Source organism: Microtus pennsylvanicus, chromosome 12 (genome assembly GCF_037038515.1).
Source record: "Microtus pennsylvanicus isolate mMicPen1 chromosome 12, mMicPen1.hap1, whole genome shotgun sequence".
NCBI lineage: Eukaryota > Metazoa > Chordata > Mammalia > Rodentia > Cricetidae > Microtus > Microtus pennsylvanicus.
The window spans coordinates 10,087,180-10,111,912 of NC_134590.1; the positions used below are offsets into that span (position 1 = coordinate 10,087,180).

Below are 24,733 nucleotides of genomic sequence, written 5' to 3' on the forward strand. Positions count from 1 at the left end.
ATATTAAAGAGAAACCTTTTATAAAGAATGTTGTTTTACCACCCACAAATCCTGCAGACTAGACATAATTCTATAATCGTTCATTCTCTGTCTACAGTGAGGAAAGGGAGAAGCTGGGCTCTGCTTCTCTGAGCCCTTTTAAGCCCGGGTGTTAGAAAGGTTCACTCAGGCCCCCTGCCTGGGTTTCCACCTCAGCGATGCCTGTGAAAGAGGAAGAGAAGATGGCTCAGTTCTCAGGTGGATACATTGATCAGCTTTAAGGCAGCCTCCATTTCTGCATTCCTTGCCTGGCACCTTCAATGGAAGACAATAAGATGTCAAGTGTGTGGTATATGGTTTGTTGGTTTTGTGTGGGTGTGTGTGTGAGGGGGGGATAGAGGAATAGTCAGTCCCTCTCTTTCTGTCCCAGGCTAAGTAATTTGCAGTGTAGTCTCCAGGTGAAGAACTGGGCCAGTTGCCTGGAGGGCAGACCTTCCAAGGGGACTTTCCTTCTAAACCTGCAGAGGAAAACCTCCACAAGAGCTTAGGAGACTAAGAGAGAGGTTGTGGCAGAAAGGGGTGGGGGATGAGGAAAACAGAAGATACCATAGAATCAGCTCTATTAATACCAGAACCTGAGCTTGGGCCACCTAGGAAAAAAGAGGGGAAAACTAAACCTCCAGGCAGATGCTGGCCTTCCAGTTCACCTTGGGTGATGGTGAAACTAGTTTGAGCGCGAGGTCTATGCCAGATCCGTGGGGCAACAGGGTTCCCAGCACATGTTGGTCAGGGGGAGAACCTACCTAAGGATGCTCACTGCGAGACTGAGAAATAGAAAGATTGGAAGAGCGGAAGAGCTGCCTGCACCCAGGCGAGGTAGGTTGCTCAGTGCCCTCAGTCCTGGAAACAGAGAAGATGGGGGTGGGGTGGAATGAAAGGTCTGGGGATGGGGCACATCTGGACGGGACTGTTGAGACAGGGCACTTCCCTGGCCTTTTTCTGGATGCTACTAGTCCTTGCTTGTTCAACAATTTTCCATTAGAGGTCACATTCGCTGTCAAAGCACCTGCTGAGGTAAATAAGCTGTCGGGGACAAGTTTATAGCAAACAGGAAGCCACAGTTCGGTGATTCGGCACAGGACCCATCACGCAATTCGGACTGGATACGTAGAGCACACTTACACACGTGTGTTGTGCTTACAACTATGCCTGCCCGCCCTACAGAGGCTGTCACTCTCCAGGCTCCAGGTGTATGAGGGCTACAAAGTCGAGGCTGCTAGGAATCGGGAACTTTCCCAGATAAGATCCGTCTCGTACCTAACTCTCCCGTGCTACACATTCCAGCGGATAGACATGGGTCCCTTCCTGCCTCCCTCCCCCGTTGTGCAGGCCTGTGGGTGGCTGCACCCCATAAATACGCCCTGTAACATATGGGCTCCTCCACGTGCAAACGCTTGGAGACGAGGCGAATGAAGGACTCTCAGACCCCAGATGTCGGAACATTTCCAGGCATTATTCCAGGGACTGGGACACAACAAATGCCGGGTAGTAACTGGTTGGCTTTGTAACCTGCTTCCTCCCGCCCCACCCCCTCCCACCCCGGCGCTCGGCAGGGCACTCAGAGCTCAGGCCACCTGTGAGGCCTGGAAGCTTGGGACACCTGGCCCGGAATTTGTGGAACCAGCTTGTCTTGGGGCCCTGTGACCCTATTTCCTCCGCAGCTGTGTGCGGGCATTAGCACAGCTTTAGTCAGTGACCTCAGCTAGGAGAGGCTGTGACTTCTAGAAACTCTTTTCTGGGGTTGGAACAAGGGAAAGAATTGCAGGACTGCAGTGAGCTGACAGTGCCGGTTTGAAAGGAAACGTTAGTGAGTTTGCCTTGGGTGGTGGTAAAACTAGTTTGGGGAATCCTTCCTTTACCACCTGCCGCCTGCACACAGCGAACTCGGCACTAGAGTGTCTGCCTAACTGGATCACCTAGGCGATTACTTTCTGCTTGATAGTATGTATGAGATAATGGCCAAATCAAAGAGAACAACGAAGGGACTTTCATGTCTACTTGTGTCCTTCTGAACCCTTCCCAGGGGCAGTGCTTGCTGAACTTTTCCAGACAAACCATTTGGAATCTCCAGTGATAATGAAGCTGTTTAAGTTAGAGTGGGGGTTCCAGAAGGATCAGATAGAACAGGACAGGAAGGCAAATTCAATCATTTCCCCCCTCTTAAAGTTGGTTCCCAAGATGTTCTGTGTTTGCTGGCTTTTAGTAGATGTTTGCTCCAGTAGTAGAGCAGATTCCCTGCACGGGTCTGCCAGGCACTGGAAGCAAGTGCCTCCTAAGGACCGTTTTCTATTCACACCTATATAGCATCCTGTTCATGCCATTCCATTTTCTTCACAACTGATCTCGGTCTTTTTCTAGAATTCTCTCTTTAGGTTCAAATGTTTGGTTCCCTGGGAAACAAAACACAAAAACCCCTCTTGAGTGCTAGAAGTAATTTAAAGGCACCAGAACATGTGTCGCTGGTTCTCCAGATGACATAAATAAGGCCACATCAGGTTGTGGATAATGGCAGAGGATGACCCCACCCAAAGTTAGCAGAGGTGATTGTTGGACCATTCTTTTCACCCGCATCTTGAGCAGGTTGACTATAATATCATTGAACTGCTGTGTGGGAAAAATGAAAACCGGCTTTAAAGAAATATCTTAGCAACATGGATCTAAGGAAGCCAACCAACTTTTCACCAAACTCGGTCACACTCCCTGAATAATTTTACTAGGCCTACACCTACTCTTTACAGGCTCCCTACTCTAAATGCAAATTGCTGTCTGATGGTCTTAAAATACTGCAGGTTTCAAAATCCTGTAGGGAAAAGTTATTGCAAAGTCTCGAAATGAAGACCTTGGATGAAGATCCCACTAGATATCTATCCACAAACATCCTTTAGATGTAAGGAGGAAATCAACAGAATGTAGACGTGTGTGTGTGTGTGTGTGTGTGTGTGTGTGTGTGTGTGTGTGTGTGTGTGTGTGTGTGGCGGGGGGGGGAGTGTAGAGGTGTGATGGCTCCCCCTCTGAAGAAATAAGTCTGCTCCTGGGGTGCGAGGATGTTGCTCAAGGAGGTTCATTGGCCATTTGGCTTTTAGTGTAGAAGCTACAGTGCATACCACAGACACATACACAGATATTCTCTGAGAATTGTCGACAGTAGAGGACAGGGAAGTTTTTCATAAAGAACCAGTTGATTCTTCAGTATGTTCATCTCAAGATCACTCCCAGTAAAACTGGGCTCTTTAATACACACTGACTATGATCAAACCATGATCTTTAAAGCCTGATTACTAGATAAATTCTCCTTGGAGTCCTTAATGGAGGACAGAAACAGAAAGTTCTAGGAACTTCCCATGGTGGAAGCATCACTAGTAGATCCTAAAGTGGGTTTTTGTTTCCTTTTTTTAAATTTGTTCTCCCAGATGCTGTACGAAAATTGGTCACATGTGTGAAGAGGCATTATCTTCCTTCTGGAAGGGATGCTGACACCATGGTAAGTTAGCTGGAGGGCAGGTGCTAAATGACTTGCCCTTGGTCACTCAGCCTAAGACTCTTCAACTACAGAATTTTCAAGTGACAGTCAACACTCCTGTTTTAGGCTCAAATAAATGAAGATGACACAGGCTTTGTGGTACTCACTGCTACTGCCTCCTCGCTTCTTCTCAAGGAATCAATAGAGATACATGAACTACCTAAAGTATACGGACCTGCAAAAAAATTTAAAAACTTTCCAAATATTTGCTTTGAAGAAAATAGTTATTTATTGACAAAGCATCCAACATACCTGGATAAACTATAAAGTTTAATAAATCTTTTGGGGATAAAAGAAACACATAACTATCCAGACTCCATTTCACTGCCACAAAGTTACACTTTGTATTAAAAGGAAATACATATTTACATAATTGATGACATTCTTCATTGAAGTCCATAATCATTTCATGATACATGCACTTCCCCCTGGAAACTTAAATTGAACGGTGACCCCCTTTTTATTCCTTTTGTTTATTTTTGTAAGAACGCAGCTGACATCAGGAAATGCAGAACGCATCTCACCTTCCTCTATTCCTTTATATCTAAAATAAATTTTGTCCTTACATAGAGTTATTACATCTAAACCATAAGTGCTTAATAATTTAAGTAGAAACGTATGGCAAATGCATCAATATGTTGCAATATATTACATTTTTTAAAATGTACCTTTGTTTTTTTGAGAAAGTGAAAATCCGTGCATTCAAAAGAAAACCCCCTCAAACAACCCACCCGATCCAAAACCCACCATCCTGTCGTGTGCGTGTGTGTTCCAAGTTAAACATTTGGATGATGAGGCCCCTGGCCAGGGGAAGGACCTGTGTGTGCATGTGTTTAGTTGCAGTGTTTAGGGGCACAAGGAAGTGGTGGATGCCCTTGCGTGTCTGCTCCCGCAGGTGGCTTGACTGTGCGTGCACACGCGTGAAAAGCCGGGGTCCTTCTGATCAATTATGAGAGGTCATGTGCCTGGAGAGGTGGTGACGCTCCCTGAAGGACTCGTTGCAAATGGGGCACTTGAGTTTCTCCTCCCGCCGGCGCTTCACCAGGGGTTCCATGGCATACTCCTTTTTGTGATGAGACCGCATGTGGTACACCAGGTCGGAGGTCATGCGGAAGGAGGCGTTGCACTTGGCGCACCAGTTCTGCGCGGGCAGACACAGCGAGGTGAAGGAGGGCGGCAGCAGCGTGAGCGCCGAGGGTAGTTGCAGCTGCAGGGGCCCCGCGGCTGCAGCCGCCGCTGCCGCCGCCGCGGCCGAGCTCTTGGGCCAGAAGGCGGTGGCATAGAGGAAGGGGCTCTGCTTGGGCAGGCCACCGCCGCCGCCGCTCGCCAGGGGCCCGCAGGCTCCGTTCAGGTCCGCAGTCCCCTGCAGCTTCACGGCCAGCGGATCGGCTGCAGCCGGGTAGAGTCTGGTGGGGCCCACGCCGTCGCCCGGGTGGCACGGCTCGAGTGCACCCAGCTTCTGGCCCAGGACCAGCGGAGACAGCTGCGAGAAGGAGCGGGCAGGCTGCGAGAAGGCGCTCTTGCGTTCGTCCGATGCAGCCGCCTGACCGCCCCCCGCGGTCCCCGCGGTTCCCGCGGTCCCCGCGCCTCCACTGCCGCCCAGCTGCGACACCGAGGTGAAGGCGCTACCGCGCGCGGGGCTCCCGCCCTCCAGCCGGCCGGGCAGAGCGCCTCCGGGCCTCGGGGCCAGCAGCTTCTCGGCGACCCCCGGCGAAGCAGCCGCGGGCGTGGACGAGCCACCGCCACCACTACCGCCGCCGCCTCCCGCGTCGGGGTCCTCGGCTGTGCCTCCCGCGCCGTCTGCCGCCGCCTCCTCCTGCAAGCCCGCCGCGCGGCCCGCCTTCTTCACCTCCACGAAGGCGCTGCGCTTGGCCTCGCCGGTCTCCGGGCTGGGTGGTGCGAAGAGCCGCCCGTTGTCCTCCAGACCGAAGTAGCTGCCCGCGGCGCGGTACTGTTGCGGGGTGCACACCAGCTCTTCCTTGGAGGCCAGCGGCCGCTCCGAGAAGCGCGCACGGCCACCCGCCAACCCCGCGCTGCCGCCCTCCGCAGCCACCTCCTCCGGGAACCTTCTCTTCCCTTTGCAGCCGCCAGCGGCGACGCCGTCGGGACTCAGCTCTGCCTCCTGGTGGCCGGTGCGGCCACCGCCGACGCTTGGGGCCGCCGAACAGCTGCTGCCTCCCCGGGAGTTTTCCAGTTCCCGGGCCAGGTTGTGGAAATCCGTGGACGGTTTGGCGCTGCCGGCACCTGCGGCGGCTTGTTGGTTGCTAGCCTCCGGGGACGGCGCCGGGTAGTGGTGTATGGGACCGGCTTTGCAGAACTTGGGGCCCGGGACCAAGGGCGCCTCCTGTTGCTGCTGCTGTTGTTGTTGCTGCTGCTGTTGTTGCTGCTGCTCTTTGCCACCGCCACCGCCGCCAACGTGGTCCTTGGTGCCCACACCGACACCTTGCTGGTCTTGGGGATTCGCATCAGCATTATGAAGTCTCTTGGGGCAGCGGAATCGCAGATGCGCCACGTAGGGGAACTCAAACTGGAAACGTTGGCTGCATTCCAGGCATGTGTAAGGGGACGACCCTGCTTAGTGAGCAAACAACGCACACGCGCGCGCGCACACACACACACACACACCACCACCACCACCACATGGTTAGTCAGCATTACCCACAGGCCATTTAACCATCATCCCCATAACAAATCCACTTTATCTTCCTGGGCTGAGTGCCGAGGAGAGAATATATTGTCCTATTTGGTGCAACTTTTCTTCTTGACTTGGTGAAGTATGTTTATCAACCCAGATGCACACCAACTTTTCCTTCCCTTTCTGTCCCAGCTCCATTCTAGACAAAAACCTCAGAAACTGCCTCTGTCCTTTGAGGTGCGCAAGAGAAGCAAGGTGCGCCCAAGGAGCCTGGGTTTGTCCCAGCGGTTCCTTGCGCTTCTCCCCCCCACCCCTGCCCCCCCCCCCCCGCTAGCGACTGACCCACATTCAGGTAGCAAGCCAACCTACCGTTCATTTTGTGGGATCTAGAGGGGTAGAGCAAAAGTAACTCAGTCAGTTCTTTCCCGTACCAAACGAGTAGCTCCTCGTCTTTGGCAATCCTTCGGAGAGAGCGGTAAAACAGCTGTCCGTTTTTTATATATGCTTCGAGGTTCTGTTCTTCTTTATCTCTGGCTGATTGGACCAGCCGTAGCCACATGAGACCTTCTGAGGAGCCATTTGTTGCAGAAGTGTCTACCTATAATGTTTTAAAAAGACAAGAAGGGGCGTCCATGTGAAAGACAGAAACCAGAAAAACTAGGGCTTTTTCTTTTTGGTTTTGCTCTTTCCAAACATCCGTACCCAAGTTTACAAAACTTGATAGAGTCGGACCACACCCCTATATTTGCAGCCAATGGGCAAGATAACGATCCTTTGTAACATTAAGTTAGTTTTATTGATTAGCCTATTGAGAATTTCTTTTTTCAGTCATCACAGAATGGAGGGAATTTCGTGTGTTTCAGAAGTAAAAAAGCAAGTTTGGATCTTAGAAATTATTCTATGGCACCTCTGCCCATCTTCCTAGCCCTGGTTTGAAGGACTAACAGGTTTTCTTCGAAAAGAAAGACGAGGAAATGTGAGGCCTGTTGCAAACACAAACATGGATTTAAAGATGCTTGGTTGCCAAAACAATTACCATTTATTTAAATAGAAACTCTGAACACCAACTAATCCTGACTAAAGAAAGTATCGTTCAGAAAATGAGGAGACTTCCCAGGTTAGAAAACAGACATACAGGAGACGCGTAAAAGCACTCCTAGGAAGTAGTACTTCTCAAGTAAATAGTCCCAGCCAGAGAGGTCCCTACCCCCAGCAATTTAGGAACTGCTAATCTGCCTGGAACCAATTTACGAATCCTTAGTATTTCGAGTCAAATTTTCTCAAAAAATCAGTTGATAATTTGAGTCTAGTTCTTCTTTTCTAATTTTTACAGTGCTCACTATGATTGCTCAAACTGTCTCACTGTCCTTAGGATGGTTCCTTGCTTACTCCCAACAGGGATGCTTGCCCCCAGACAACTCCTCCGTAGCAGCTGAGACTTACCCGGAAGATGTAAGGAACTGTTCTCTTGTCAGTGGATTTGAGTGCTACGAAGGCAATGCTGTCGTAGAGGGAAGTATGACTCAGAACACAGGGCCCGAATATGGCATTCTCTGGGATGTCGCAGGTTGTATATACACTGGTAAAAATATCTGTCAGGCATTGCTGGACAGCCTTGGCATCTCCATCCCACATGCCTCTCTGGATGCCTGAATCCTCCATCACTGGAGACAGATACACAGGACAAGAAGCGAGTTGTTATTGCCTTTCCTGCTATGAACCCCGGCAGAGCGTTTCCGCTACTAGACATATTTTCTTTGCACTTGCCGGCTTTTTTACATCGCTCCTATTTTAAGAATAAAGCAGAACAATCTGGCAGGTTTTAAAGACGCCAAGTTTGAAGTATTATTCTTTCCTTTTAAATATCTGGAAAGGGAAGCGTGAGATCACGCTTCCTGCTTGAGAAAAAGAAAATAAAGAGCGTGTGAACGCTAGATCACATCTACATTACTCCTGGATGCATTGACTGAGGATTTGGGGTGAAAGGGAGGGTATTTTTTTTTAACCAGCATATATAGATTTTCTTTCTGGTTGAATACCAAAGCCCCCAAAACTTCTAGCCCTTGGGGGAAAGTCCTGTCCTCCTGTGCACTGGACCTGGTGCCTCGATTTAATTTCTTCTTTTCTTCTAGTGAGGGGAGCAGCCTTAGCTAGCAGGCGGCGGGGACGACGGAGCATGGCGAATGGATTTCAAGTGGAGTGTCAGGGCCACTAATTCTGTGTCAGCTAACCTTTCTCTGCAGCCTACAAGAAGGGATGCATGTCTGCTCATTACCATAATCCAACACTGTCCCTCCGAGGCTTTAATTAAAAGCAGCAAGCAGAGGTAATTATTTTTTTCTCGACATGCTTATTTATGGATGAGGATGAATCCCAGTTACCTTGTTATACAAGGGGGTGGATTGAGTCGCTTGTGGCCCATGAAGCGAGCAGGTATAGGGCAGGTCTGAAGTGTCCCCTGTCTGAAATACAGTGTGTCATGATTGGTGAGTGTTCACATCCCTGGATACCACCCTGTTTGGGCAAGAGGGGGCAGCCCTGCTTGAATGGTCCTTAGTGGTCCCTCCAGCTGTTTAATCCGCAGCAATTTAGAAAGCAATGCCCCAGTGGAGGGCTCTCTATTAAGCTGTCATACAGGGATGGTTTCCTTCCTCAGCCGTTGGCCACCCCCTACAAAACTTAGCACTTAAAGGAAGCAGTCGTCTAAGATATTTAAACTAGCTTTTAGCTGGCCATGCCATTTTTCTAAGTGATCTAATGAATCTTCTAAGTTGATTTTTCCCTAGTAATTTCACCATTGTGATCTCTCTGTATTTATGTAATCTAACTGACGGGGGAAGCTTATTCTTTTCTTGTACAGCTAGCAGCTCATTAAAGAACAATATTGCCGATGTGTATTTTTTATATCAACATCTACTAACCAATTAGTCTTACAAAAGTGATTAAAAGGTAATGCCTGAAACTTTGGCCAGCCTCCTTTCTACTCACTCTTCCGTATGACCCAAATGGCAAGAATATTTTCCAGACAGCAGGGATAAGGAAATAGCCACAAAACGGAAAGTTTTGATGTTACACTCTGTCCTGGATGAGTTCGATTCTTTCTTTTTTGGTTTCCAATTGCAGACCAAATACCTTACAGAATACAGGTTCTCTTGCCTCCTTTTCGGCAGAATCCCATTCTCTCCCCAGCTGCCTGCATTCCAACATTTCGTACCTCGATTTCTGCCCCGCTTTTGCCAGTGTCTTACAGGGAAGCATTTCATTGTGACAGGAGATCGCCCACTACTTCGGCAACAGCAGGGACGCAGTCATTAAAATGCAGTCCTATCTAACAATACAGCGAAAAGGTCCCGCGCCACGGCTAATAGCGGTCGGTGATGCCAAGGTGGCCGCCAGGACGCAAAGCAGCCACAATAAGCGATAGACAGAACCCAGCTAGCCTTTCACAGTGCGACGCCCATCTCTAGGCCCCGGGTTCTCTTCCTTCGCATATACCCCTGGGAAACCTAGAGACCGGTGGACTTGCTGAAAACCCTGTAGCTGCCCTCGCTGCTTCCTGATACTCTCCCTCTACTCGGGGCTGGCATTGTCTTGCCGCCGCGAGCTCCCCAGTCCCTGGCTTCTCTGGTAAAGTGCTCCCACCCGCTCCTCCCTTTGTATAATCTTATTGCCCGTGCAGATAACATTCAGCAATCGTTTCCCTTCTATCTTCTAGATAGGGAGGAGAAAGGAGGCAAATTTTGCCTCACTCTTTCCTCTCAACCTGCTCTTTTCCCATCCCCCTCCCACGTCAATGCAAATAGACTTACCAGAAATAAGGTCAGGACCGAGTCGCCCAAATAAGGCCACCTGGAACCGACAGGGTGCAACCCAGTGTTCCTTCCTGCCTAATACATTAGTGTATCTCCATGTCAAGAGGTGTCGGTGTCAGTCTTGTAGGTTCTGTCCAAAGAGAGAAGAGAGATGCAGATAGAAAGATGAGGAGAGAGAGAGAGAGAGAGAGAGAGAGAGAGAGAGAGAGAGAGAGAGAGAGAGAGAGAAGAGGCGAGTTGTACAGATGGACCCGATGCAATGACTGACTGGCACGCAGACACACACTTTTTGTTTGCTGCACATAATCTGCCCAATGACGCGTGACAGCCCACGTCCCCTCCCTTTAACTCTTTCTGGTCTGGGAGCTCCCTCGGTTGCCGCAAGCCTAGCTTCTCCAGCCTGCCAGCGCCAGGCAATTCCTGAGCTCCTTCCCCAAGGGGCACAGACTTCCCAAGAGCAGCCTGGCTCGCCTTCTCCAGTGGCTGGGGCATTCTGAAACTCCTAGGGTGGCAAAGTCAGTTTCAGGCTCTGGAAGGAAGGTACCAGAAGGAGCAGAGTGCTTCTTTTCCGTTTTGCTGGGAGGATCTAGGACAAGGAATTGGCTATATTGCCAGTGCCTGGACTACTCACATAAGTCCCCAGAGTTTGAGTGTTGTGCACTCCTCCCTCAAAAAATAAGAGTGTGTGAGAGAATTTACCACCCCCCGGGCTTCTCTGGCTATTGAGTTGCAGTTAACCTGTGAAGCTAGTGTGGCCTAGGAGATGACAACCGGTCTCTTAAAAAGCGTTCTCCCTACCTAGCAGGAAGACTTGTGTAAATTCAGGGGACCAGGGGGTGCACTTTGTGGGAACTTCACTTAGTCCTCTCCGGGCCCAAGGGATGGGGTACAACGATAAATCCGGAATGCTGCCACACCTCCTAAAGGGATTTGGGTAGTCTTCAGGTCCCAGGACAAGGGTCCCTGAGTGATATGAGCTGCGAGAGCATTGCTGGGAAGAGCCTGAGTCGTTGGACTCAGGCGTTAAAGCTTTTCACCCTCTGTGTGGTGTTCTGTGTGGTCCCCAAGGGGTTCCATAATGGGAACTGCGGGATTCTAAGACCTCGGGGTAAAAGAGGACGTTCAAAGTAAAGTAAAAATTATTGCTGAGACGGTCTCTCAAGAGCTTTTCTCATCCAGCCGCCTATGGAAGAGTGGATGGAGTCGCAGGAGTGAGGCTGTCTCGGGAGCCTCGTTTGTGCTCTAAGCCACTTAGAGGCGCTGGCTTGTCCTTTAGAGCAGCAGCTGATGCTAATGACTTGAGGTCTTTGACAGCCCCTAGAGTTTACCCATTCTGCAGGGGCCACAACACAATGACGCTGGGGGCTCTCGGGCTGTTTTTCTCTGGTAGGCTTTCTGTTCCAAGGGAAGAAAGGCCTTCGAGTGGCACAGGCGATCCCTCAATTCCCACACCGCACTCTCAGGGCATTCAGTTGGGCAATAGGTCAGGCTTAGTATAAATTCAATTGCATAGTGTTCTCGCTAAAGGGCAAGAGGCAAGACCAGGATTTAAGGCGACAGTCCCTGTCCCTGCCTCTCAGTGTGAATGTGTGAAGGGTTGGCAAAGAGCAGCTGAGAGTATGATTCTCATGCAGTTCCGAGACCTCTCTCTGGAACCGTGGAGGCCAGCAAGACACCAGTGTCTTTCCTTGCTGGGACCTGCGGCAAGGGAGGAATGGATACTGGAGGAATGTAAGGAATTTCCTAGAAGTTCACTTGTCTGGAATCCTCTCTTCTCACCTTCCGCAGAAAGTTGCCAGTCCTGCTGAGACAGAACCCCTGCATAGAATTAAGCTGGGGCTTCAGGGGGAAAAAAAAAGACACCATCATCACAGACCAGGAAAAAGGTCAACATTCTCACTTGACTTCCAGGTGGACTACTGACATTTTAAAGAAAGTTCTTGAACAGCAGCTCTTCTTCCACCTAAAGTGTCTTTTCTACTCTGTAAGTAGGTTCAGTTTAAAATATCCAGGTGAAAGAGTTCAGTTAAATGGCAGTCTTCAGATATATCCATGTAAGAGGCTGCAGCTGTATTCAGCCACCACTTTTCTTATGACTCCATTGGTTTCCCCTCATTCTGAACCCTCGGCACTCTCTTCTCCTCTTCCTCCCCCTCCTCCTCTTCTACTTCTTTCCCTCCTCCTCACTCTTCTCCTTGTCCCCCTTCTCTCTCATACACACACAGAGTCCCCATATTGATATTTAAGAGAATTCAAAACGTGAAAAGAGCTGTCTCCAATCTGGAAAACAAGCCCCTGGGTAAAAGAATATAGGCAAAATATTTATAAGTGAAGATATTTGAGAGAAGAAAAGACATGGAAGACCAGAAAGGCCAAGAGGTAAGCAATACAAAGGCATGTTAGTAATCAGTTCTAGGGCTGGAGAGATGAGACTAGGCTCACAACCAAAGGCATAAGAAACTCAGTTCTCAGAGATCTGTGGTAGTGTAGAACCCAAGGCCTGATTCAGGTAACACAGGTATCAGTGGGAGGCCTGCTGGGGAACTTAGTTCCATTGATGAGTTGAACAGTACAGCGCTTTGTGTCTGCTTTGATTATCATTTAGAAAAGACAAAGTTTGTTTGTCCCAGAAAACATCTTCTGCCCATGCACTTCAACAATCTGTGTACATCCTGTAAAAACCCCAAACACTCATTCTACTCCAGGAGGTAGGTTTCTAGAAAACCAGCTCTAACTGGAGGCTGTGTTTCTTGTATCTTACTTTCTTTCCCCTCTAGTGTTATGTCTCCTTTCTCTCTGTCTACATCTCTGCTCAAGTACTGAATTCTTGGTTCTACCTGGTGAGAAATAAAGAATGACTCTGGTATTTAAGGTGGGAGTCGATGAGCTTGACTTTCAAATCTAAAGCTAGAGGGAACCTAGAATTCAGTCCATCAAGGAGGAGGGAGGCCTACCTTCCTCAAGTTCTCTACCACTTCCAGTCCAGAGGAAAGATTTTTTTTTTTTTAAGAATCTGACCAACAGATGTTTTATTTCACTTTTTTCCCCTCATCCTCTTTGTGAATTTCCTTCCTGCTTTTGGGTTAAAGTATCTACGTTTTAAAATCCCACAATTTTAAGGATGTGAGTTGCCCTTTGGTTTGAAGATCAAACACATGATTGGCATATCCAAACAAGCAGCTATACTGAAATCCCAGCTTCAGAGGTCTCCAATATTGTAAGCTATACTGAAATCCCAGCTTCAGAGGTCTCCAATATTGTAAGCTATACTGAAATCCCAGTTTCAGAGGTCTCCAATATTGTAAGCAAGTGGTGTGCATTTTATTTGTTAATATAAATGGTCAAAATGACAATCGATCATTAATAGACTCCACAAATGATTGTATTTTCTAGCAGTGTGTGGGCTAAGGTAGCACACACACTACTTTGAAATCACTTACTGGATTTCAGCAATGCTAAATGAAGAGATGAGACATTTATCTGGCCTCAGACAGCGCTATAAAAATACACCTCAACTCAATGGTTTTATGCAATGACATAGAACACTGGGTTTATGAATGTACTTGGAGCTCTTTCCTTGGGGTTTATTTCCAACTAAATAAGGAGAAGTGCCACCATAATGAGTTCGGGCACTTCTCTGCTCTGCTATGGCGAGGTTCTCTGCAGCTGTGGAAAAAAAAAAAAACACCCATGTAGCCCATGTAGACTATGGCAGAGAAGGTGAGAGACGCTGACAGATGAGTATTGAAGTGGCCCTTTTTATGACCTAAAGGAGAGAGTAAGGAAAGGGCCAGAAGTGAAATTTGGTTCTCAGTGAATTTATCACTCAGGTGTCAGAAGCAGGGCCTCACATATGTAAAAGGTCCATCATAGGAGACAAAAAAAAAAGATATCTCCAAGAAATCACTGAAGGATTGGCCACGGGTGGCAAGAACCCAGTGTTTTTCTGTCTGTCTAGGTCTTGGTTTCTATCTCTGATTCTATTGCCAAAGCAATCCACCAGCACAGTCTTGGTGATCAAAAGACTTATGCAATTTATAGCGAACAGAAAATTATTCTTAAAGATGAAGGGAGCATTATTCTCAGAGATGGAAGCAGAGGGTGGCAGCTCTTCCTATTCTAGTTAAGTTCCCCCAGGGGTGTCTGCAGAAGGGGTTGTCAGAGTTGGGGGTGGGGAAACTTCCAGGTACAGCAGGATACTATCTCACCTCATCACTCAGAATAAGGAGTTTTCTAAGGGAAAAAATATGACTGATGATTTGCACTTAGAAGCGGAAACACTGCCGCTGGTTTGGGAGAAACACCTGCCAGATACCCAAACTATTGATGGGGGTTTCAATTCATTTTCTTTTCCTTTTCTGGGGGGGGGAGGTGGTGCGGTAGGGGTGAGATGAGACATGGTTTCCTTGTTTAACCCTGGCTGTCCTGGAACTCACTCCTAGACTAGGCTGGCCCCCAAAACAGAGATCTGTCTGTCTCTGTCTCCTGAGTGATGGAATTAGAGGCTTGAACCACCACACTAGACTGCCAATTTCTTTCATTCTTAGAATGATACTTGGTGACTTAAAAGAGAGAGTGAGAGATTAATCTGATTATTTGTTTTATATCTTAATGAGAATAAAGGTTCACCAAAATCAAGAGCACAAATCTGTGTTTTACAAGCATATGTGGTAAGCTCATTTTGGGTCTATGGCTCTCTTGGGATATTACTGTCTTAATAACCACTGGATGGTTATAAAAAAAAAGTGCTTTCTGGTCTGGTCCTGGGAAATTATCCATCTTATGGGATGGATAATTCTATACCCTGTCAGGAAGAAGTTAATATTCCTGATTCTTCACTCACTCTGACTCTTCAGAGGGGAAAAAGGGAAAGAAAGAAAAAGAAAGGCTTTCCGTCCTTCCGTTCTTTCTTCCCTCAACTGTCTTTAGTGCAGGTGTAAGTGTAGACACTACCGCCATTGGTGCCATTATGATTGCAAGCTACCTTTCCGAAGTTTAAATCCTCCTCTGAGGGATTCTGAGTCCCAGTTACACTTGTCTTGGGGTTGACCTGAGAGCTAGTTAGTCTTCAACAGCACGTGTCCTTCATGCCTTGCTCTGCCATCCTTTCCTGGGCACGAGCAGCAGCCTACTGGCTCAATGGCTTCTGAATATAAGTTCTAGAAGATGATATATTTAATCTAAAAATGACTACTTTACACTCACCTGAATGGGGAGAATGTGTGAACCAAGTCAAGTATATTGACCTTAGATGTACCCTACATGAATATCTGGAGATCTATCAAGGGACACCTAGTTTTCTATCACCTCTGTAGATTCTTGGATGCTTCCCAGACTCTGACAGCGCTGGCCCCCAAGGGATCTATACAAGGTGAGCAGAACAGGAGAATAGCAGGTTCCAGTGAGCTGCTCAGCCCTTCTCTCCAAGGCCAGGCGGGGTAGGATTGAGGAGTGTCTAACTGTCAAGAGGGAGATTCTCGATGAGGCTGGCCTAAATCTGGAGAATGTCACCCAGCTGAGAGGCTCTACAACAAACTTCTTCACACAGCCAGGAGAAAGACCATCCACCCCATACCTCAGTTCAAACTGTAACTCTAAACCTCAGGCAGATTCATCCCCTGGTGTCTGACTCCAGCTGGCCTTCCCAGCAGATCAACACTTACCCTGCAAGGAACTGTGTTACAGGGAATTGAGCAAGAAAAACATTTCTTCTCTTGGGGGAAAGAGTCTAGCCAGAGTGTACACATAATCAGGCCTTCTTAGCTGGGAATTTGCTAATGATGATATAGTTGTTGAGACCTTTGGTGGTGGGAAATGATATCAACAATAACAATAGTGAGAAAAATACATTGTTTCGCAAGAGTCCTAGAAGTCCTCTGGAAACCTAAATCACTCCCCTGCTTTTAGCCCTTTGAACTGCTGGACACACCATCTCCCATCATCTCAACGCCAATGGCCAACAGGTGTGACATACATTAGTTTAACATCAGTAGAGGATGTTTTCTCAAACGCTATGTGGAAAACCTATAACCTTCAAGAGCTTGTTAAAAAGTACTTAAAATCACCAGCAAATATGGTTTTCGAAGATGAGAAGTTTATCAGAAGCTACAGTAGCATTGTAGGTGTCACAGACGACAGTGACTGTATTCTGTGAGATAGAGTAAACCCTGGGCAGTAGGGACTGACATGGATGCTTGTTTGTGCTTTTGAATGATTAGATGAGAAGCTACTTCTCAAACTGGTATGCTAGTCACCAGTAACAGGATAACCAATATATTAATGAGCCTCCGTAAGATTTTAACAAGAACTCAGTTGTTGTTGTTGTTGAGACAGGGTTTCTCTCTACCTTTGGAGCCTGTCCTGGAACTCATTCTGTAAACCAGGCTGGCTTTGGACTGACAGAGATCTGCCTGCCTCTGCCTCCCAAGTGTTGGGACTAAAGCCATGTGCCACCACCGCCAGCAAGAACTCATCTTTTTAGAAAATGATTTACATTTAAAATTGCCACATGAATCTTTTGAAATATTTCTAAGTAAACATAACAGACTCTGATGACTGTAGTATTGTGATTTCCTAGGCCTCAAATTCAATGTAGGCCAAAACAACTGTACACTTCATGGTTCTTCCTCTGTCTCCCTCTGGATGACTGTAGTATTTTTAGAGTAAAATTGAAATTCAAATATCTAGAGCTACAGATAGGGCAATCTCCAACTGGTGGCCAAATGCACCCCAAGCTGTGCCCGTATCCTCCATCTTATCTTCCACTCCTCTGGGTTTTGGCTTCTCTTACTTCAGATTGTTGTGTCTGCTGCTGAAGTGCACTCGTCTCTTGCCTTTAGAGCCTGTTCTAAAGCAACTTCACCCTGTCCCCAAGACCTTCCCCTCCCAAGGACCTTAACTAAAGGCACACAGAAATGTAAATGTGTAGGGACCTATGCATACAGCCCCTGGAAGCCTGCAACAAGGGAGGCCAAACAATCTCAGTACTGGCGTTCTTTCCACTTCAGGCTCTCTTTGTGTCCACGATGTTTGAAGGGTCATCTTCCATTCCAGTAACGTTTGCTAACCCTTTCTCCATATGCCTGTGCATTTACAACAGGGCATGAAGGTTGTCGAAATCTGCAATTAAAAATATGACTTTCTCTTACTTTCCTTGGTTGTGTGTCTGTAATGTACTCATTGCTCCTAGTTGTTTGTCTTCATGAGACACTGTTTCGAGAACACAGTTCAGGGAAAGTCATAGGATAAAACCATTGGCCCCAGAGAGAGCCAAAGTAATAGAGTTATGAAAGATATATTTTCTCAATATAAGTTTACTGTGAAGAGTCTGTGGATAAGCAGATGACTCTCAGCATTGTGCATGCGTTCTCGGTTTGTCTGAGGTCATGGCATATTGTTTGCATACCAGTAGGGCTCCTCTGAACTTGTGGAGAAAGCCAATGCATTGTGACTGCAGCAGACTACATTTCCTCCCTACACTCACTAGGTGCTATATCCCAAGACCCCTTAAAATGGAATCTGAACTCAGAGCTTGGGAGGCAAGGCAAAGTATGGGCTCTGCTGCTAGATCTGAGAAAATTCTGATATCTGGATTCTCAGGTGCCCACATCTTAGCAGTAGTGACAGAGTTCAAAGTCTTCTAGAGAAAGCCAAACCACAGGCCTCAAGGAGGGAGCACCCAAAAGTATTTCCCAGGCCTGAAGTTAGCTGGGGCTCTAGAATATTCGCTTAAATTCACCACAATGCAGAGCTGTTGACCAAAGATGTCACCTGACGTGGAGGAGACTGTCTTTAGAGAGGCATGGGGAACCTTGAGCTTGGAGCAGGGACAGGCCAACCAGTGTGCTTGGGGGCTCTCCTTAAGCAGAGGCCCAGAGAAATTCTAAGGGCCTGTCATATTTCCAGGACTGCCTAACCTCCCAAAGCCTCCTCTCAATTCATGGCAAAGCTAGGCGCTAGGTGACTGTTGTTGAGGGGGGTCTCCAGGGTGAAGCCTGCTCTGACAGTAATACTCCTTCACCTCTTCCCCAGCCTCATTCTCCACCTGCTATGCTGGAGAACGCATGACCTAGCCTTGGCAGGTCGCCCAGTTTTGGAGAGTGCTTGCCGGTGTTCGCACTCTCACTAGCTGGCTGCCAGTGACCTAGCTCAGCCTCCTATTTCCTGCAATTGAACTAGCTGGCAAGAGCTGCCTTGGGATTGCAGAGTTCTCGGAGAGAGAACCAGGACGAGCTAGCTTTGGAAAACCAGTTGCTGGGCAGATGGTAAGGGATTACTTCCAAGAGCCAGGGTTAGTTTCATTTCAGTCTTTGACATCCTGGGGAGGTCTCAACGCCTTCATTAATGAACATCCTCCTTAGTTAGAAGCCTAGAGCATGGACCGGACCGAGAAGAAGCAGCATCTAAGGCACCAGCAGGTGCATTGCCCCACCTGAGGAGTCACACTGGGTTCAGTTCCTTGCTCTGGGAGCATCCGGACATGTGCTTCAGCCTCATCTAGGAACTCAAGGCAATGCAGGAACCATTCCACAGAGTTACTGTGAGGATCAAGTTTCTACTTAGCAAGAGCAAAGAAATGCCTGGTATAGGGCAAATACCCAATGTCAGTGATGCCTGTGGTTATTGAGGCTGCCTCATGTCCTCATTGGGAATGCAGCAAAGTATACCCTTCACCTGTTTTCCAGGATGCTAAATGAAGGCTGAGGACTTCTGGATGGAGGCACAAGAAGATACAGCAAAATCCTACTATCTGCCTCTCCACCCAACCTGTTTCCAGGAATTTGCAGGAGACCAAGCTAGAAGGATAGAAGGAATAGACAGGGTCCCTCACCCATTCCCATTGGGAAACTTTGCTTCTGGCCTGGGAGGTGTCACCGGTCAGGGTGCCACATTAGATACAAGAGAAATCAGGGTAGCATAGTCAGAGGTAAAACTACTCAGTTAGTGGATGAGAAACATGAGTGTGTTGCTGGGTAATTCAAGTGCTATCCTACAGTCAAAACCCAGGCCTGCAATGGTTTGCCGCGGGGTCACAACTTCACTAGCCCTGGCTGGAAAGAGATGTCATGGTCCTCAGGTCCCCCGTGGTAAAAACCAAGCAGCTGGGTCTAGAGCAGCATCTACAGGGCCTGCTGCATCCACAGAGCCTTGGAGCACAGAGCACAGCATTTTCCTAGGGATGGTCCTCAAGCCACACCCTAAACACTATCTGGGCTCTGGACCACTGGGCTATGCTCTCACTCCAACTTGTTTCTCCTCCCTCACCCCTCCCCAGCCCTAATACCTACATACTAGCCTAGCAATCACTTCGTGTTACTGTGCACATCCTCCACAGCCAGGATTACGTATGTTTGTCCCAAGCTTATAATCTTCAGCTATCTGAAATCTCCAGCCCAGTCCCTGGACCCAGAGACATTTGCTTCTTCTCCGAATAACAGACAGTAGTTAAGAGCTGTCTATTTGAGATGCTGAACACGTATATTTGAAAACTGTGTCTTGAGTTAGCAAGTTATGTGTCTGAGTGAATCACTTAACCTCTCTGAACTTCCAGGAGCAGGCTAGGAGTGTTTAGATCACAGCTCTGACTCTCTGCCAGTTTCTCTGCATTGCTGCTTCCTGTGAAGCAAGGGTAAACCTATGATGATAAAAAAAAATAGTCACTGTGTCAGCATAAGAATTAAGTGTGGCAGAACATTTGGCCTGGCACATAGGAAAAGGCCAGAGGTTAGTTGTCTGAAGCATCTGCATGCCACCTTGTGAGATGCTCAGGGAATATAACTTTTGAGTCTTAGCTCCATTATCTATTATCACATGCTTTCTCCTTTCTAGAGGGAAATAAGATGCCAAGGTGCATGTTGGCATGTGGGTGCCAGTGTTCCTAAGAGAGGTAGGAGGAAGTTAGTGGCAGAAAACTGTGTGACATTTACGGAAGCTTTCTTAATTTTTTTCAGTTTCAAGGATCAGGATAAAATATGAAAAGTATAACAAAGGGGTATGGAACATGGAGGAGGAGGATATATATATACACACACATATATACATTTTATATATTTAAATGGACAATATATACTTAATATGCATTTATATATACATATATATTTAATGAAAAATGGCATTTTAAAGATCAGAAAGCAATGAATATGCCTGAAGAAGAGAGAGCCAACAACTGAGATTAGTTGGCTTCTCCTGGTGCCAGGCTTCCATGAGCTCGCTATGCATGTTATCTCTCTGTGCCCTTGGGAGGCACAGGGTGACACTGTACCTTAGGAACACAGTGACCTTAGGGTAAAGTTGTTGTAGAACAGGTTCTAAAGGCAAGGGGAGGGGCACATACTCTGGCAGCAGCTGCAGAACTCATCTGACTTAAGAGAAGCAAAACTCAGGAAGGAAGGGAGAAGGCGAATGATAAGGGTGTGTGTGGAGATGGGTTTGCCCTCTGGTAGAAGGCTGCCTTGTGTGGATCCCTTAAGAACTGAATTTAAATTCTAGTCTGAAAACGTTGCCTTCACAGAAGTGCCCAACTATCTTCCAGTTCAGACTCCTCCAGAGTGGGAAGCATGCTGGGGTCTCCCCAGATTTGTCAGTTCCTCTGTTCTTCAAGATTAATGTCCTTCTCTGGCTTTGACTATGGAAGCACCCTTTTCTCTTCTTCCCTGATTAGCAGGATCACAACAATGAGGCCCCACTCAGCAAGACTTACAGGAAAACACAGCCTCTAACAGCCTTTGAGACCTTGTCCTTCTGCTCCTCACCCCGTGGCCAGACAATGTTGAAGCAGCACCAGCGAGGTGTATTTCATAAACGGCTGGCTCTCAGTGCACGCTCCACGCAGACCCTGACTAAAAAATGCTGTTAGCGGAGAGGCGAATCAAATCAAATCAAACCAATTCCTTAGTGTTTGACCCCAGGGGCAAAGGAGACACTGGTGAGAAGGAACCACAACTTGGAAAAAGATTTATTTTTCCTGGCCATAAATCTCACCCCCTTGTTCCTCTGCCCAACCAAGCATGATAAAGTCCTTTTCCATAAAGTATTCAGCATTAGAGCCACAAAGCTCCCCCAATCAGCCGCCATCTGCTTCTACCATAACTGCTGCTGCTACCGAAGCAGGGAAAGCAGCCGGAGAGAAAGGGGAGCGCTGCTAGGCTCCGGGACAAATGAGCCTCAATAGCTCTGGTTTGCCTTGTGTATCTGTATCTATAGAGACAGGAGAAGAAAGGCCGCATTATATTGATACAACAATTGTAAAACAAAACATGGAAGAGGCATCTAAAGGGCAATATCGCATGCATCAGGGGTCCCCAGATAAAAGGGGAGCTAACAGATTTATAGAAACCTTTAATTGGTTTTCAATTGAAAGCTAAAGAGGGCTGGGGTGAAGCCGTGAAGAGCCGCAAAGTGCTCTCTCGTTCAGCCGTCTGGAGGCGTGAGCGACTTCACGAAGGAGAAAAGGGATGCAATGGGTCTTGCCTCTTGAGCCTGGGAGCCTGGGGACTGATTTTTTTGTCAGTCTCTCCCCGCCCCTCCCCCCCACCAACCAATAAGGGGAGAGAAGGAAAGAGTGCAAAAGCCAAATAGAACTTCCCAGTTCCTTGTTAGAGAAATGTGCTCAACAAGGAAGACTGAATTGGGGCTCTAGTTTGTGTGGCCAGGCCTCAGAAAGAAAGAGCAAGCCCTGCCCTCACTCCCATCTCTCCAAAGCGCAGACTCAAGCTGCAGAAGGGGTCTTTCAGTACTCAGGACAGAGAGTGGTCCTAGCCGGTGCTTTCCGTGCCTAGCGAGTGTATTTCGCTCCCTGGCGCCCCCTCCCCATCCTGTAGCGCCCACCCACACAGCTACTCCGGACTTCGGTCCGTCTGTTCCTAAAGCTAATTTATTGGTCCAACCCTCCATTATCATTTTCAGCTTCCTAATTAATCAAAGATAAAAGGCAATGGCGCAGATTACGATTATGAGGGACCTGAAAGACGGTTTTGAATAAAATGGGAGAAGTGAAATATGATTAATTGAACGACAAGATAGTGAAATCTCAAGTGCGAGCAACAAGCCCCAGTTTACTCTGATTCTTGCAAACTGACCCAAACAGGAGGACAGTGCCTGCATGAGGTCACGTGGGTTCGAAGCTTGGGAGGGAAAAAGCTGGGTTTCCGACTTCCACTTCTAACCTGTCCCAGCCAACTGCTTCCCAACCCCCGCCGCAGGACCGCAGCTCCTGTCCAATTTCTGGACTCCTGCCTAGGGTTAACTCCATAGTAATTAACGTGCACCCCAGTTTCCCATTTGTCTCCCCTCACGGCTTCTTTTCTGCCCTCTCATATTTCTTTATGTTGGCTAAGGCTTTGTGGAATTTCAGGAAAGCCCGTCCGGGAGGTCAGAGACCGCGCACGAACTCCTGTAAGGGATCAACAGAGCCCTTGTCCGATGTTGCTTTTCAAAATTACGTGCAGGATTAAAAGGCAGACACCGCGTGGGCTCACAGTTTGCACTCGCTGGTCGTTGTGATTAATGTTTCCGAGGGGATTATTCTGAGAGCTTATGGAACCTGCTCTCAGGCACTGTCGCACGGGGACACTTAGGGATTAGAGGAGACCACAGTTGGGCATGCAGGGTCGAGGCATCGCAGCCCTTAGTGTCTTTTCTCCATTCCTACCCTCAGCCCCAGCTTTAGTAGAAACGGAGAGGACTGGTCTGGGAGGTCAACTTTAGGTCTTTGGGGTGTCTTGGTAAAGGGAGGACTGTGTGGGACGTCCAGAATGCATTGGAAGGAAGGAACTCAGTATGAGGAGACTGAGTCCCCCAAGAACCCGAAGGCCCACATTCTGCAGATGCGCTGCTCCCCACCGTAACACTCAATCCCAAATCAAACACCCCATTTTTCCCATCATCATCAGAGGACAACTCCAGCTCCTCATGGTTGTCATACTTCCGGTTGATTGAAGGCACCCCACAGAGCAAGAAGTCGGGGCAGGAAACCCATCGCTCTCCCTCCACATCATCTTCCAGGGGCAGACAAAACCTTCCTGAGCCAGTGTAGGGACTCTGGGGGAAATTACCGAAATGCAAGGGCCAGAGTAGAAACAGAACCAGGAAGGTGGGGATTGGGGAGGAGAGGAAGGGAAGCAAAGAGGGGAGGAGTTGGGGAGGCAAGGGGAGGAGAAGAATTGGGTAGGTGAGGAGAGGAGGGGAGGGAAGGAGAGAAGAGAAAAAAACGGAAAGCGTGGAGGGCAGTGAGAAGAAAACTGGGAAAGTGGGGTGTCTCGCCTGGTGGTGGGCATTACCACTCTCGGACGGAAGGGGGAGTCCTTCCGGCCGAAGCAGCTTTTGGCTGCACCGGGTCGGGGGGGGGGGGGGGGGCTAGACACTGTCCGACTATGGAACAGGTTCTGGGTGCTGGGCGCCCTCTCCTGGCGGCTGTGCAGCGGCTCCCGCTGTCCCGTGGGTGGTCCAGCCCCAGCCCCGCTCTCGAAGGGTTGGGGAAGGAAGGTCAAGGGGGAGTGCGGGCGTAGCCCAGCTTCTTACCTGCGGAAAGTGGGGCGCGCAGTCCAGGCCAGCCGACTTCTGAAGTCCCGCGCTCGGTCTCCGGCGGTCCCGCCCCAATCCCAGCGTAGCCTCTCGGATCAGTGCTGGGCTCTTCAGCAGCAGCTGGGAGGGAGCGACTGCCGGCTGCTGCGGGGCGGCGTCTGGGGCCCCGCAAGTCGAGCGCAAGGAGCGGCCATCTGGAGCCTGGCGGCGGGCGGGGCGTGGGTGCTAGAGACCTGCTCTGCCAGCAGGACCCGAGGCCAAGGGCAGCGGCCTGCGGGTGGGAGCAGTTCCTGGTGGCAGCGGCGACTTCCTTGTGGTCTCAGAGCTGATGGCGATCGTGGGAGGGCGTGTGTGAGGAAGGCACGGCTCCTGGGAGGGTCCGAGGTCTGCCCTCCTCAGGTAGCCCAGATTCGGGGCATCCCCTGATGTAGATGTGGCGGAAGCTTAAAGGATAGTCTAGCATCCCCCTGAGCTCCGCGGTTCTTCTAAGGTGGAGACCGTCACCTCCAGTCTCGCTCAGAACTGTGGTTAGTCTAGTCTGTAGTTTCCCTTGCCTCCCACATAGTTCATCCTACCCGAGGAAACACCCTTCCTCTCCCCAAAGACGGGTTTTTTGGACACGTCCACACTTTATCCCTAACTTGAGACAGACACTGGGAAAGGCATCTTCCTTGGGGAAACCGGTCTTTAGTTTCCTAAGGGTGGTGGCAGCGAGGAGAACCAGGGTTCCCCCGAAGCGTGGGAAGAACGGTGCACGTTTAACCTGGGGGTGGGTTGGAACTGTGGCGTCTCCCCTCCCCTCCTTTCATTTCAGATCTTATGGGTGCTTATTTAGTTTTTTTCTATACACTTCTAATAGGTTTCTCTAGTGATGCCAGCTGAGAGCAAACTCGAGAAAGTAGAAAATAGGCGGGGCGTGCAGGACGACAGGGGACACATTTCGCGAACTCAAGTTTCTCCAGTTAAAGAGCTGTCTCTTAGACATCCTCAGCTTTATAGTCTTTAGGGTAACATAATGGAAGCTGATAGGGCTTATGGATAGTGAAGGACCGTCTGACTACAAAAATAAAATAAAGGGAAGACAGACCCACTGCTACCCCAAGGCATTAAAAGACACCCCCACCCCCAGCTGTCTCGTGTCCGGCAGAATGGCATTATGTAAAAGACCTGGCATGTCACCCAGTGGCACATCTGGTAGGTGTAGAT

At 48.6% G+C, this 24,733-nt stretch overlaps 1 protein-coding gene across 3 annotated transcripts; it reads right to left on the reverse strand.

Annotated features, from left to right (window-relative positions):
* Nucleotides 1–3,773: 3,773 nt before the first annotated feature.
* Nucleotides 3,774–24,056, reverse strand: Prdm8 (PR/SET domain 8). 3 transcript variants are annotated; one of them, XM_075943158.1, is made up of 5 exons: nt 23,525–24,056; nt 10,004–10,136; nt 7,638–7,858; nt 6,564–6,792; nt 3,774–6,130 (listed from the first exon to the last, which is right to left on the reverse strand). In XM_075943158.1, exons 3-5 carry the CDS (start codon nt 7,854–7,856, stop codon nt 4,503–4,505), a joined length of 2,076 nt encoding a protein of 691 aa, XP_075799273.1. In that variant the 5' UTR covers nt 7,857–7,858; nt 10,004–10,136; nt 23,525–24,056; the 3' UTR covers nt 3,774–4,502. The 3 variants fall into 3 exon arrangements, with proteins under 3 accessions (XP_075799273.1, XP_075799274.1, XP_075799272.1); XM_075943159.1 differs by lacking the exon at nt 10,004–10,136; XM_075943157.1 differs by lacking the exon at nt 23,525–24,056 and having other exon boundaries at nt 10,004–10,244.
* Nucleotides 24,057–24,733: the final 677 nt, after the last annotated feature.

What these genes read in the sequence shown, in the direction of transcription:
- Prdm8 (XM_075943159.1), bottom strand. Translation starts at nt 7,856, where the DNA reads ATGGAGGATTCAGGCATCCAGAGAGGCATGTGGGATGGAGATGCCAAG. An exon ending in CAGTTCCTTACATCTTCCGG is followed by an intron (nt 6,793 to 7,637) that starts GTAAGTCTCAGC and finishes AAAACATTATAG; the next exon opens with GTAGACACTTCTGCAACAAA. An exon ending in TAGATCCCACAAAATGAACG is followed by an intron (nt 6,131 to 6,563) that starts GTAGGTTGGCTT and finishes CTCACTAAGCAG; the next exon opens with GGTCGTCCCCTTACACATGC.